The following is a 15,960-nucleotide window of genomic DNA, read 5'->3' on the forward strand; positions in this document are numbered from 1 at the left end:
ATAACATATACACACCACATAAAGGCCAGGTGGAGAAAATGTGAAATATGATTTTTTTTAGATTTATACCTTGGTCACATTTGCTCTACGGCGGCCGTACGGCGAGTCGAAAACAGCCATTTTAACATTTTATGTACGAGCTATACATATGGGTGGTTTGTATAAAAATGAATAAAACGGCTGTTTTGGACTCGCTGTATGGCCGCCGTAGAGCAAATGTGACCGAGGTATAAGATTTAGATTTTAGATTTATTTATTTTCCAGGCAACAAAATTTTCTAAATATAATCAAAGTAAAAATGCATATTCAATATAATACAGACAGATCAATGACATTTTGTAACAAATATTGAATATAAATTAAACAAAACTACAGTGTGTTGCAATAATTTTATTGATGAAAAGAATGTAGAAATGAACGGAGGGACTTGCCATGAAAAGCAAAGCTTGTTTAGAAGGCAAGCCCCTAAACTTAGTTTCAATACTAATTATAAACAAACTATACAACATATATACATAAATCGAGACGGACACAAATATGTAAGATAAAGGGAAAAATCTGAAAATTTGTGTACAAATACTGTACTACAAAACAAATGGAGAGATGTCCACAAAATCAGCCATTTTGAAGCATGTTTGTCAATTTGAGGGTCCCATAGGAAGTACAACAAGGCTTTTTCAAACTTCCATAACTCACTAATTCTACAAGCGATTTTGATGAAGCAAGTTTTAGATTGCTCCTCGCATTTTATTCTTTCTGATAAGATGGATTCTCTCCTTGTATTTTGGTTTCCTTTAACACATTTTGGTCTGACGCAGCCGGGGTTTGAACTCCCAACCTCCCGGTTGTGGGACAGACGCGCTACAAACTGAGCCAACACACTGCTTTATAATATGTTTATGGGATATAATGTTTATTCTCTGCAAATAACTATAGATCCAGCCATCAAATTCACGAGTGTATGAAAATATAGTACACGTGGGGAGATTTGTTGAAATCACTGCATGTATGATATCATTAATTAAGTAATTCATGACACATATCTATGAAATAATAATTTTAGAAGGGAGGAACTCAAAATGAGGAACGTTAAAGGAATGATCATTTTCCATATTTTCCATATTCTTTGGTACGGTAGTTACATCAGGAAAGTGGGAGTTCCCTAATTACATTTATTTTTTCTTAAAGGAGAATGAAACTCTTGGAGCAAGTTAGCTTTTGTGAAAGCAGAAAAATCAAAGAATAAGATCAACAAAAGTTTGAGTAAAATAGGACTAGCAATAGAAGAGTTATGAGCATTTGAATGTCGAGATCCCTAATGCTTTTGAGATCCTCCCATTGGCAATGCGACCAAGATCTATGATGTCACAGATGAACAACTCTCCCCTTTTGGACACTGAAAATATACCCCAAACCATCTCTTTTTGCTCATTCTAATCATATGACAAACGATTCATCAATGATATAATGTTGTGAAACCTCTGTACTTGTCCTCTCATAAAGAGAACACCTCACCTTGTGATAGACTCTATAAAAGTGAGAATATAAGTGAAATAAGTACTAAAGTAATGAGGGAGTTGTACGTGTGTGACATCACAGATCTTGGTCGCATTGCCAATGGGAGGATCTACATGGCATTAGTGATCTCAATATTCAAATGCTCATAACTTTCTTATTATTCATTTAATCTTCCTCAAACTTTTAACAATATGTTTCTTTGATTTTTCTCTTTGATATGGATTCAGCTGGTTTCAAGGGTTTCATTCTCCTTTAATGTAATGCATGAAAAAGTACAACCTCCAAAAATGAACTTGATTTATACATGGCAAATGTATCATGGAAATGTTCTGATTTGTGACAGTCTATTTCATGGGCCAGCATTTGATTTTTTCATCCTCTTTTTATTGGTGAAAATTATGTTCATATTTTTCTTTTAAAAATCCCTTTCTTAATGTGAAATGTAAACTGGAATGAATTAAGTAAGTTTAAAATGCTAACTTATTTTACATTCAGTTGACAAAATTGTCAGAGGTACAGACATGTTTTTTTCTCTCTATCTTTTTATTCAAACCATTTACAGTAGAGTAGTTGTTGGGAGAACTGGGCATGAAATATAAAAAAATCTGAGTGATTGTCAGTTTTTTTCTGTTTGGGAAGCTAATATTCTTCTCTGATGTTTATTCAATTTCGAATGAAGTTTGTTTGTAGAAGGATGGTTTATTGATGTGCAAACACTCTGTTGAAAATGTCAAAATCTTCTGTATTCTTTTCATCCAATCTTATAGCTAAAGGCAAATTGCTTCAGATTGTATACAATTGTTTCTTTAACAATATTAAATACATCGAGAAGAATTATGTCAACTTCCAGTACTTGTAGGGTTACTAGTTCTATGTAATTCTATGTTTGCCATTAAATCCAGCGGCAAATGTTTACTCAGTAGTCTGTATAATAGCCAATTGAGCTTTCAAAAAAATATCTTGAACTTTAAAATGCCTCTAAAGGGGCCTTGGAACCAACTAAAGGTTCAATTAAAATGAAGTGTATGTACACAGTAAAAATGCTGTTTAAGTTTTTATACAATACTCTTTACTTTATGAACTTAACAAAGTAGTTGTTTAACAGTCTAAACAATAATGCTTAATTTATTGAGAATGAAATATCTATAAACACGAAACTTTGTAGTTCGTAAGAGTTTAAGCTTTTAAACGGCGACTGTAAGGTTTTACAGGAAACAGCATTGTATATTACAATTTTATACTGCGATTGTACTGTTTGACTCCCATAATGAGTCCTTTAAAACATGTGGTTGCTTATGATTTGATTTGGAATTGAATGTAGTTTCTAGCACACTACATAAGTTGTTGGTACAGGTACTTGAATTTTAAAAGTGATTTGGAACCTGTGTCCACCCCAAGAAAAAGTTGATTTGAATAAAAAGAGAAAAATCCAGCAAGCATAACACTGAAAATTTCATCAAAATCGGATGTAAAATAAGAAAGTAATGACATTTTAAAGTTTTGCTTAATTTCACAAAACAGTTATATGCACATCCTGGTGGGTATATAAATGAGGAGACTGGTGACGTCATTTTATGAAATAGGGAATATTCTGTTTTCCTCCTCATTGTCAAGTGAAACCATGATTAATTCCTCCCTGAACATGTGGAATTAGCATTGTATATGGTTCAGTCAAGTTGGTCCTCATTGTCAAATCTGTAAGAATTGAAATATTGTATATTTCAAGCAATAAAAAACAAAAGAAATAGTGAGAGATGGACATCATCGACTGACTCATTTGCATGTCACTGAGTTTTGCATATCAATGTTTTGTGAAAAATAAGCAAAAGTTTAAAATGCCATATCTTCCTTATTTTACATCCGATTTTAATCAAATTTTCAGCGTTTTGCTAGTTTGATTTTTTCTCTATTCAAATCAACCTTCCTCTGGGGTGTACTTGACCTTTCACAATGTGCATTGCCTGTAGATTAATAAATGTGTGTATTATTTTTCAGGTGTAAGCCAAACAACACAAATCTATGAAAATGTGGCTGATGAGGTGGTATGGGATGAGGTAAGCTATTTTTGTAGTTTCCATGACAACAATTCTTAATAGTTTTTTATCTTTTCAATAACTGTGTTTCTCTCTTTCTATCTCCGTCTTTTATTGATTTTAGTTTCAATCTAGACCCTTCAGATCAAAATTACCTGCAGGGTAGCTCTCTCACTCTCACATCTCCTCAAATCCTTCATTGATATATAAGATTCAAGCAAAGTTATAAAAGACGACCACATTTTTTGTCATGTACTTTTTAAAGAATACATTTTTGTGTGTCTTTTCACAAACATTGGAAATGGATTATTTTCTCAGATTATATTTTGTATCATCTGATACAACACATAAGATGAGGTAGCCTAATGCATTTTGAATTCATATGACAAACTCCAGAGAAGTGAGATCCCTGATTTTTTTTTTTTTTCTATTTAATTATTTATTTATTAATTTTTGGCCTGGGTATAATGCATTGCTTTGGTAGTCTTTATAGAGTAATGTAATATTACTTCTTGTGAAATTAAGCAAAAGTTATAAATGTCTAATGTAACTTTCTTATCTAAGTTACATCTGATGTTGGTGATATTTCCTGCACATAATTATTCAATTGAAGGTCCATGTTCAAATCAACATATTTATATGGTGAACTTGGACTTTAATTTGTTGATACTGTGCTATTGCAGGTCTCATGAATTTAAAATAGCATATCTTTTTAAAAGTTTCTTTAAAGGACAAGTCCACCCCAACAAAAAGTTGATTTGAATAAAAAGAGAAAAATCCAATAAACATCAAATTTCATCAAAATTGGATGTAAAATAAGAAAGTTATAACATTTAAAAGTACTGCCTAATATCACAAAATAATATGCATATCCTGGTGGGTATGCAAATGAGCATACTGATGACATCCACTCACTACAGGCATTTCTTTTGTGTTTTATTATACAAAATATTTTAATTTTCTCATCGTCATGTGAAACAACAATTATTTCCTCCCTGAAACATGTGGAATTAGCATTGTTTAGTACTATACGTTTCAGTCAAGTTAGTCCTTATTGTCAAATCTGTAAAAATTAAAATATTGCATAATCCAAACAATAGAAACAGTGAGTGAAAGACGTCATCGGCTGTCTCAATCGCATGTCTCTGAATTGTGTATATCACTGTTTTATGAAAAATAAGCAAAATTTTAAAACGTCTTAACTTTCTTATTTTACATCCGATTTTGATGCAATTTTCAGCATTACGTACACCAGTTTGATTTTTCTCTATTTATTCAAATCAACACTTTTCTTGGGTGGGCTTTACCTTTAATATTAAGTGTGATCGAAAAGAGGAGGCAGATTGCATATCTAAATCTGTTCTATTTTTCATATGGTGATTGTTTTATAATTTTTATATTTCATATTCTAATTTATTTGTTGAATAAGTGACAAGGAATTTGATAGAATATATTTTTCTTGTTTTATATTTAGCAATTTGAGTGGGCCATGGGTAGTGGCATTGAAGCCAATGAGATGCTGGAAGTCTCCATACTCAACTTTAACAAATACCTTTCAAACAAGTAAGTTTCCTCTTTACTTGAATGTCTCTATGTATCTATTTGGGCTCTGTGAAACCTTCCCCTCAGTCTCTGCCTGTCTCCTTTTCTTTAACCCCCCCCCCATTAGCTCATTTTAATTCTCTAGAGATTTTGAACAAAATACTGTAACTTTGCTATAAGGTTTGAACAGGGGCGGATCCAGGATTTTCCAAGGGGGGTACATTTTCCCCCAAGGAAAAATTTGACAAGCAAAAAAAAAGGCGGGCTTACTTGTGTTTTATTGGTATTTCTACATTACAAATTTCAATTGTGCCTCTCAAAGGCGGGGGGGGGGGGGGGGCACGGGCCTGCTATGCTCCCCTCCCCCCTGGATCTGCCAGTGGGTTTGAATATAAGTTTGTTTTACTAATGCTAGTCAAATAAGTTGAGCTTGGGCTGGAGTACCGTTTTATTTATGGGCAATGAAAGGTGCAATTTGAGAGAATGTCGATGTGAGCAATTAATAGTGCCATATAGTCTCAAAATTGAAATGATATGATTGACTTGGATTTCTTCTGCATCAAATCAATGACCATAACAGTATGATTTTCAATTGTTTGTTGCAGACTTTCAAAGATAATAAAAGAATAAGCTTATAAATTTAATAAATTTTATTGAGAACACACATATATATACATATATGTTTATTTCTTGGAGATTGATGCATTTTGTGTATTAAGTTACCAAAGGCGTCACTGTGTAGGTAAATTGAGGAAGGACCAGATTCTGTGTGGGGGTTTGATAATCAACTTGGATATTTGAGAACTGCAAGAGAGGAGGACATCAGGTCCATTTGATATTAAGTTTATGTTCATTTTTTTGTTCTTTTATTTTTCCATTTAGTTGTTTTGTTCAATTCTTTGTATTCTCTCATCTTGATCCCATTCATGCATAGTCTATTTTGTATTGTAATTCATAATTTTGTTTTCGTATATTATCAGGGTAATAGGTTCATTTAGAATGGTTCTTCAGGAGGTCATTGAGAAGGGATCATTGAAGATAGGAGAACCACTACTAGACAGTAACAACAGGGGCATGCATGTAAGTAATACCTTCACACACTATTTATCAGTCATTTGATAAACTGACCTACATCTCAACTCATTTCCAAAATGCGATTTCGAGATAATTGCGTTCAAAGTATGGATGATTTTTGGATGCATATGACTCCACGCTTTAAAGGAAAGAGCTGTTGTTTACATTAATTTAAAACATAAATTCTATGTCTTTATAATATGCTAAATTTTGTTTATATTTCAAAATTATTTTATCAATAATTGAAATGAAGCACAGGTAGGCATTTCAGAAACCATGTGTATTTTTTTGCGTTTTTAACCACAGGTTACGCCAGTTCATAAAAATCACTTGATGCGAATGTGCAACATCTACGTGTACATGTAGATCAAGTTTTTGACCACTGAATGACATTCAGGAGACTGCTATGCTGTAGTGTTGAAACAATGGTTTAGGATACTTGGTAAATTAAAGCAAGGGAATGTGCTGGTTAGAATTTAAAAATTCAATCTTATTATTATTATTTAAATAATGAAAAATGTGATCTGAAATTTGGTAAACAAATAGAGCTGAAGATCATAATATGCTTACAGAATATGCAGAAAATAAATTTTCTAAAGTTGACAGAAAATATTGTTTAGGCCAGTGTGTAAGATCGCTGATGATTTATTGTCATGTCAGAATTTTGAATTATCTTTTTAATACTTTTTGAATGTTAAATGTAGTGTGAGAATTGTGTCTTTTATAGGGTATTCATGAGCCTGTCATTCAGTTTTAATCATGCATGTTTTTTCTTTCATTTTTGTTCATCATTACACTCTTCATCCCTCAAGCCCCCCCCCCCATCTCTCTCTCTCTCATTCTGTCTTGTTTAATTATACCTAATCCTTTCTTCCCCTCCCCCCTTCCTATGTTCATCCCTTCTTTATGTTACCTTCCCTGTCATGAAATATATCTTGCAAGCAGATTTCAATTTTTCATACAGGTCAGCCCTGTACAGTATACTGTTTTGTTGGGTTATCATATTGTAACTCACTAAAATGTGTAAGGACCCCTCCAGCCTACAGGTCTACTTGTCAATGCTTACATGTACATGTAGGGCTGTATACCGATATGTGAATAAATAATGTTAATAAATCAATTTTTAAATTGCCAAACAGGGGCCAGTTGCATAAAACTCAGGGGCATGTTGCATAAAACTCATTATGCAACAGGCCTAAGTACAACATTAAATATTGAAAGCAATAACAGATCTGTTAAACAAAAGTATATTTCACTACTGAGCTTGAACCTGTCGGGGGGGGGGGGGCTCAGAGGCCCCCCTCAACGATTCGCGCAATATTTTCGCCACTCAAAATATTGGAGTACAAAAAAAAAAAAAAAAATGTATGATTATTCTTTGTTTTGCTGGTCTGAATGGATTTATTTCATGTTTCAAGTTCATTGAAAAAACAATGAAAAACAAAAAGTCAAAAATAAGGAAATACATAAGAAATTGCAATATAGACAATATAATACATAAGAAATTTATCTGATATCAAAAATTTTTCACATACATTTGCTAAGAACACCACAAAGATGTTCTACACTAAATTAGAATATTTGGAGCTTTGTTTAGGGAGTTGGAGGAAAAAGTATGATTTTGCATACTAATTATGCATGAATTACCATAATCAATTAATAGCAATTTGCCTGAAGCAGATTAATATACAATTTTGTACAGAAAACCTGCGTGCCTATTTCGGAGCCGAGATCTCAAGGGGGGGGGGGTTGGTTGCGAGGACCCCCCCCCCCCCCCCCCCCCCCCGTCATGATTTCCCAAAATACCCCAGCCTAGGTAGGATTAAGACATACCAAGATAATAAAAGTGGTAAAATACATGTAATCTGAGCAATGGCTAATTTCAATTCCTTGTTTCTCACTTTCTCACACCAAATCATGTTCTGAAATTTCACTATAAATTTTGGAAAAACCTTCCCCATTATATTACATCAGTTACAGACTTTTACAGATTGTCAAAAATATATACCCTGTTAAAAGTAGCCTACATGTCTATAATTAGGTTTTAATTAAAACTGCATTTTCCAAGGTAATAGAGACAATGTACGGTTGTATGTATTTCTAAAATTGACAAGCAAAAAAAAAGCAAAAAAAAAAAGGTTTTTATTATAACCAAAATTAAGGATAAGGTCTTCACTTTCAAAGGGGGGGGCACACTTCTTTTTAACGGCATTCTTATAAAAAAAATAATTGTGCCCCCCCCTCCTTGGATCCACCAGTGTTTATTATGAATGTTTTACTTGCCTGTGTACTACATGTACTGAGAGTATAAGAGGGATATAGGGCATATTATCCTTTTCCTCCTGTTTGCTGTTCACCTTTCATAACTCCAGAAAAGGGCTAGACGAGATAAAAGGAGAGCCATAGTCGAGTGCACATTTTATATACAACATTCAGTTAAGCCATTCATTGTTGGTCTCTTATCAATCACAGTGTGTCTGCTTTGATGGAGAAGAGTTAAGAGTCGGGGAAGGTTATTCTAAAAAAAAAACATGTTGTGGTATTTTTCAATGGTTTGGTCCAAAGACTCCAAGGACAAACATAAGCTCAAAGACTCGTACAACAAAACTCAATTGAATTCAACTCTAAGGATATAAGCCTTATGCGGCCGTGATCTGGCAGAACTACGTATCTCCTTTTATGCGATTCCGAGATATTCGAGCTTAAAAATTGCTTCTTTAGCTATCTTTGAAAAAATGGAGAATGATGTATCAGACTTTTTTGTTTTCCTTTGTCCTGACGCGAGGAACATATATAAGGAATTGGGACAAAAAAATATTTGATTTCCTCATTAATTCTTGTAATTTTCTTCAATTTTTTAAACTTACGAGCTTAAATCGACGACTACACTCCTAGCTTTTGATCAGGCAAAACTACGTATGTCCTGCGCATCGCAAAGTTTATCAGGCAAAACTACGTTTGTCCTGCGCATTGCAAAGTTTTATCAGGCAAAACTACGTATGTCCTTGCGCATTGCAAAGTTTTATCAGGCAAAAGTATGTATGTCCTGCGCATCGCAAAGTTATATCGGGCAAAAATACGTACAATGGATCGTATTACCATGCGGAGTCCCTGGTATGCAAACACTTATGAATTCAATATCAAACAAAATATTCTAATAAAATTCATCAAACTTTCACCAAAAATACACAAATAAAAAAAGTTGCAAAAATTGCCGAATCCCTTTGTCTTTTTTTTTACAATGTCACCTTCCAATCGCACCCCCTTCGCATATGAAATATTTTGGTCACTTGAAAATGATGTCGTATTACCGCACGCATGATTTCTATGGAAATATTGAGACTGAAACAACAAAATCAGTGATTCAGTCTATCAGTAGATCTACTTTGTTATAGATCTAGATCTAACAGTAAAATTATAGCTAAGATGGATCGCTATCATGTCGTTTTTTACAGTGCGTCCCAGAAAAAACTAAACCGAGATTTAGCGATGATTTATCATAACTTAAACACAAATACAATAGACAAATGACCTACCAATGTAAAGCTTAGAATCTCCTCTTTCATCTGATATTACTTAAATTATTCCTCATTCAGGTATTAGCGAGCAAAAACAATTTAAAGAAAGGATACCAAAAACTCATTTGGCGGGGGGTATCTGAATTTCAAAAAGAAAATCACATGTCTTAAAAGTTTAATATCTGCTCTTTAATTTGATACCTCAATTACAGAAAATGGTCAAGAAATAACAAAGTTCTGGTTATTTGAAATAAGGCTTGAATTTCCATAATTTCATTAAATAAACTGTTTTCACCAGTTTGCCACAGAAGCTATCGCATGGTTAACAAAAGACTTAATGCAAGGCTGATCGTAAACAAAACGGAGTGTCGAGTGAGTTTGAACGCTAGCCTGTAAAACCTCTTCATTTTATGAAATTATTGAAATTCAAGCCTTATTTCAAATAACCAGAACTTTGTTATTTCTTGACCATTTTCTGTAATTGAGGTATCAAATTAAAGAGCAGATATTGAACTTTTTAAAAATGTGGTTTTCCTTTTGAAAAGCCAGATACAACCCGCCAAATGACTTTTTGGTATCCCCTCTTCAAATTGTTTTTGCTCACTCATGCGTGAAGGAGAAATAATCTAAGTAATATCAGATGAAAGAGGAGATTCTAAGCTTTACATTGGTAGGTCATTTGTCTATTTTATTTGTGATTAAGTTATGATAAATCATCGCTAAATCTCGGTTTCGTTTTTTCTGGGACGCACTGTATAAAGACTATGTATAAAGTTAAGTAAACTTGTAATGTTTTATATTGCTTATTCTAAAAGTTAATTCTTAACGTACTGTCTCAGGTCAGTGTTTCTAGTCAGACTTACATAGTCTTGACGCTAACAATGGCGACTAATTCTACTTACAGTGTAGATCTAGAGTCTAGATTTAACTCAAAAGTTAGATCAAAATTTATACATGTATGCATATAAATCTATAGGAAAATAGTTTATAAACCCTTACTTACTCTAGGCCTACCTTAAAGTTTAGAGATGATGATCGGACGGTGTTAGACCTCTAACGTATGATCTAACGTAGATCTAGTCTTTGATAAAATCTCATGTTTATAATCTGAACAATAAAGTATACTAGATAGTCTAACTTACCTTGTTTCAGTTGAGAAATTTTGATTTTCTCTAAAGCTAAATTTAAAATCCGTTTCCCTCTCCAGCCTCACGAATTTGAAGCCATGGCACCACAGTGACTGTGGGAAGTTTAAAATGGCGGTTCCTTATTGCACTAAGCAACATTAGCTAACTGCGCGTGATGCGGTTCTCCCGACCGTTAATGCAGAAATGTGGGAGATACGTAGTTTTGCCTGATTAATCAACTTCTACTTTCGAAGATATTGTTCTAATAAAACTATGTAAGTAGACTTACGTAGTTTTGCCTTTTCATTTTCGTCAAAAATTTAAAAAACTACTTTTGTAAGTCGACTTACGTAGTTCTGCCTTTTAAATCTTCTGATTTTTGAGACAGTTTTACAAAAACTAGTTTTCGAATCTCAAAAAATGGCTAGAGTTAGAACTTGAAATTTTGCCAGATGAAAGAGCAAATTAAAAATATAAGAAACTCCAAAAAACAGAAAAACACAAAAAATGACTTACACAGTTTTGCCAGATCACGGCCGTATTTGGAGATGGTGTTGTAAAACTTGGCAAAATTTTAATAGGGTATGACATGTACACCAAGGTGAAAATGCAGAAAACTTATGATTAAAACCTTATGATTACAGCAAAAACCCTTGTTGTATAAATATGAAATTTAGATATAACCTTTGTCTTCACTTTTAGAATAAAGACTGATACATCAGAAAAGGTATACCTGATCAGCCACCCCAAAACCAACAATTTTTGTTGTTGAAAGATTACCCTTATTCCTACTGATCAAATGTAAAGTTGAATAGAAAACAAGATACAAGAAGCTCTTTGACGCATTTTTTTGCAGATTGCTTGAAAGTTTCATTGAGATTGCACATGCTTGAGTGAACCCTGAACTTCAAAGTTGTTTTCTCCACATCTTGTATAGCTCTCACTTAGTTACTTCTGCATCCATTCAAGTACTTATGTAGGTTACTGTTGATCAAGTTTGACAAATTATATATCATTTTAAAGCTTAGGATATGCTTTTTAAAACCCAATAAAGATCTTAAAAAAATAATTTTGGGTGAATTATTGTTGGCTTTGTATAAGATAGCAAATAATTCTTACAGGATTGACAGGGTGTATCCCATCTGTATTTTGTTTTTATCTCATTATTATGTTGTTTATTATGAACAGGTGGGTATCTTCTTTGAGGTGTTCTACCAGGCGCCTGATGGCACCGTAGGTGACTGGATGCAGGAGACCTTCACGGCTCCTCCGCCTTCCCACCATGCATCTGATAACCTAGGCTTTATGGGACAGGAGACCGACTACGATGAAGATGGATCAAGGTCTGTCTATTCAGAAAGCTTTCAGCTGATGAAGAGAGGCCATCATGGGTCGTCACAGAGTCTCAGCTCCACCAAGAGGTTAGTCTGCTCGCACAGACCCTGATCGAAACTTTAATCAATAAGTGGGTCTTGACACAAGACTAGCAAAAGATATGATTTTAAAATGCATCTACAGTTTGTGGCAAAAGTAGTTCATTGTGACTGATTGCAAAGCAAAAGAAATCAAGGAAAAGAAGAACATGTTTTCAAAGAAATATACCTTCTTCGCTCAAGTTCCAAATCAGGGTTTTTAGGCTACTTCAGACCACTTTACTTGAGCGAATAGTTACTGTAAGGGTTGAATTAGTTCAGCTACAATTTATATTTTAGGTTCTCTTATTTTGGTGCTTCTGGTTGTTTGATATGATTTGAGTTTGCTTGTTTACGACTGTTTTTGTTAGGTGTACCTTTGAACATTCGGCCACTCTACATTACCTTTTATGTAGCTTTATGTACTTGGATGTGATGATAAAACTAGACTTATCTTGGCCTCAGTATTCCATTTGCTTATATGTTCGTATGTTTCAGTACTAATATTAGCTGTATTCTTAGCAATTTTCAGAAAAAAACTGAATGTTGTAACCTGGCATTTTGGTAACTTTCATGGGAGCAGGGCTCACCAGCCAATCATATTCAATGATTGCATGATTGATACGATAATGGCAGAGTTTATTTGACTTTTGCGCCTGGGAATAAAATATATGGTAAATGTCAATTCTTTATATTATAAGCCTGATTTATTAATATTCTTCTCTTTTTCCTTAGTTCAAGAAGCATGCTCGGTAAGATGAAACTCAAGAGGAAGAAGAAGAAAGATGATTATCAACCAGACGCGGGCATAGAGAGGATCGGTAGTAAGTATAATGGTCAAGACATCCAAGGGGAGTGTTCAATATAGATTTTCAAATTTAATCTACAACAGGAAACATTATCCAAAACACAGTCATAACACAAAAATGTAACTGTATAATATGAAAGGTGAGGGATGTGTTTGATATATGTCACCCATAATTTCTGGTCATTAACGTGAAACTTCTTTCAGATCTTGGAGGAAAATTTGAATACCCCCAAAAAAAGCGCTTTGATAGACAGCATCGCAAATGCAACAAAATCAGGCATGAAAATTTTCTGCATTTACGCGGATTTCTGCTTTTTTGTAATTTTGCTAATCAGCTAATCATTAAATGCTTCAGAAACATTTTTTGTAATGCATTGATTGCATGAATTTGATCAAACGTGGTTCACTGAGAACAATTCGTATGTAAGACCTTAAGATCATTATTTATTAGGTTTTAAAATTGAATACTAATCTGAACAGAATACCATGAATGTCTCTTGATGCATGTACTGACAGACCTTTGTTGCTTTGTTTTGAACTATTTTACAATTTGATTCAGCCTCTTTGATGTACTTATCTTGTTTCTAAAAACTTTGTCCTTTTTTTTTGCTCTCACTGTCATTCACATTTATATTTTCCATGTTTATTTCAATGTAATGATACAAATGGATGTACTTTGTCTATTTGATATACATTTCTAACGAGCAATATGTTGCATATCTTCTGTTGCAAGTAATAAATCCATGCTATACAAATAGTGAAACCAAGTTCCCTTAGCCTCTATATCCACTTCCATACACTCTTGTTCTACTACATCAGTTTCCTTATTTAACTTTTTATGCTTTGCTCAGATACTAGTTAAAACTAATTCACTTTTTTTCAAGCTTTTTTCTCAGCACGTCTATGTAACAGCAACCTAGATATTGATATAATCGGGTGCATGAAATAAAGGGATAGAGTATTCAAAGTGAATCAGCTAGTTACTATCACTTAATCATTATCCACTAAAAGCCAACCAAAGAGTTTTTTCCTTTTCATTCAACACCTGGCATGGTGCAGGCATACAATACAGGCTGACCTGTATTGTACATAATTCATTCTAAGAGTTTTACTGCATGGTCTGTGTTCATATCACTACAATATGTATTGCCTTTGGGGTTCTTTAGCATCTTTGAATGCATTTTGTTTTCTTGGATTTTATATTTAATTTACTTTGATACTCTAATCTGATCCTCTATCTTATTTACTTACAGCGTTCATGTATGACATATGTCCTCTTGAGCTACTTTGCTTTTTAATACACTGTAAACATTATTAATTTGGATGTGAAAAAGGTTCACCCAATATTTTCTATGCACCTATGTATAAACAACCTAATGCCTACACGCTTTGGGGCTCTTACACATCCATGTAGGCCTATATGTATAAATCCATGCTTTTTTGTAAAACTAATTTACCCAGTTTTTTCTAGGCATTATGAACTCCCAGACTAATTACATGCACTAACATCTATTTTCTTTCATTCAGGACAATTTTTACGTGAATTGCATTTATGGTTAATTACTTTGATGTAATTCTAAATATAAACCCTCATTATCGTCTATGCAACTACGTACAACCTACATGTAATACTCATCATCTGCTTATTTGCACTATTGAACATACACTTTATGGTAAAACTAATTCACCAAGTAATTTCTATGCACCTATTAACAACCTAATACTAAAAAACACTACTTGCCCTTTGGGGTTCTTGTGCAACTATTAAATCTATATTTTCTGGTAAAACTCATCCAGTGTTTTCAATGCACCTATTTACTACCCGATACCAACCTAATGTCGTCAACCCGTTGGTGCCCTAGCTTTCACATGTAATTCTGAAATTAATCCACCCTGTATTTTCTGTGCACCTACTAACAACCTAATACTAACATCACTTGCCCTTCGGGGCTCTTTTGCACATATTGAATCCATGCTTTACTTGGATACAGAAGAGGTCCCGTTGCTGGAGATTGATGAGATGGATGTGAGTGTGATGGGGGATGAGAGCGATGCTGAGGAGGAGTCGGAGATCCCACCATACAAGAGGATTGGACCCATCGGTAGTGAACAGCCCGCACAGAAGTATCAGGACTTCCAGGTATGTTGGTTAAATCTCATTTCTTCTTACCCCTTGTTTTAACCAATAGAATTACACAACTTTTCCAAGATTTAGTAACGGTAAGTTGTCCACTTGAAACCTATCCACTTCAAGAACTTAGATTGTAATCTTCAACATTCATTGTTGACAAATGCAACGCAAAGCAGACTATAGTGAAAAAAAAAACCATTGAAAAAAAAAAGAATGCTAAAAAAGGGTCCCTGAACAGTTATAGTGATATACACTATTAATGATACATATAATTATGTACGCATATCAGAATAAGTCTACTATACTTTTTTCATTTCCAAGGGGGATCCACACTTTACAAGCTTTGCTTTTTAGTGGATCCCCCTCATTTCCATTTATGCTCTATATTATACTGTTTTTTCTGTTTTTTTTTTTTACGAAGTAAGAATGCCCTTCTGTAAAATTGTACTTGATTTGTATTACTTTATATTACTTTGTATTATGTTTTTTGAATGGAAATGAAATAAAAAGAATTGAATTGAATGATGTCTGTATAAAGTATGGATTCGAACCAGATATTTAATACCACCTTAATGTGAATTTGGTCAAGAGTTAAGCAACAACTTTCGCAGATGTAAGCATTTTGTTTGTACCCCCCAAATTAGCATTAATTATGCTTTTTTATAACAAGTTTACCTATTTTGATAAAGGGTGAATGTATATGTGACACTAGTCAAAATGAACAATAAATGTGAAGCTATCAAAAGTTGGTTATTTGCAATTTAAACAGTTATTTCATTATTGATATTTAGAGCATG

General features: G+C 33.6%; 1 protein-coding gene across 8 annotated transcripts in view; it reads left to right on the forward strand.

Moving 5' to 3' along the window:
• Positions 1 to 3,510: 3,510 nt before the first annotated feature.
• LOC135157275 (otoferlin-like) overlaps positions 3,511 to 15,960 on the forward strand; it is a 105,366-nt gene continuing 92,916 nt past the window's right edge. For all 8 annotated transcript variants that reach the window (XM_064112325.1, XM_064112327.1, XM_064112329.1 and 5 more), the window contains exons 1-6: positions 3,511 to 3,572; positions 5,026 to 5,114; positions 6,074 to 6,173; positions 12,001 to 12,233; positions 12,960 to 13,048; positions 15,024 to 15,172. In XM_064112325.1, coding sequence (XP_063968395.1) covers positions 5,041 to 5,114; positions 6,074 to 6,173; positions 12,001 to 12,233; positions 12,960 to 13,048; positions 15,024 to 15,172 — 645 coding nt within the window. In that variant the 5' untranslated portion in view covers positions 3,511 to 3,572; positions 5,026 to 5,040. The remainder of the gene's footprint in view (positions 3,573 to 5,025; positions 5,115 to 6,073; positions 6,174 to 12,000; positions 12,234 to 12,959; positions 13,049 to 15,023; positions 15,173 to 15,960) is intronic.

Source organism: Lytechinus pictus, chromosome 17, assembly GCF_037042905.1.
Source record: "Lytechinus pictus isolate F3 Inbred chromosome 17, Lp3.0, whole genome shotgun sequence".
Taxonomy (NCBI): domain Eukaryota; kingdom Metazoa; phylum Echinodermata; class Echinoidea; order Temnopleuroida; family Toxopneustidae; genus Lytechinus; species Lytechinus pictus.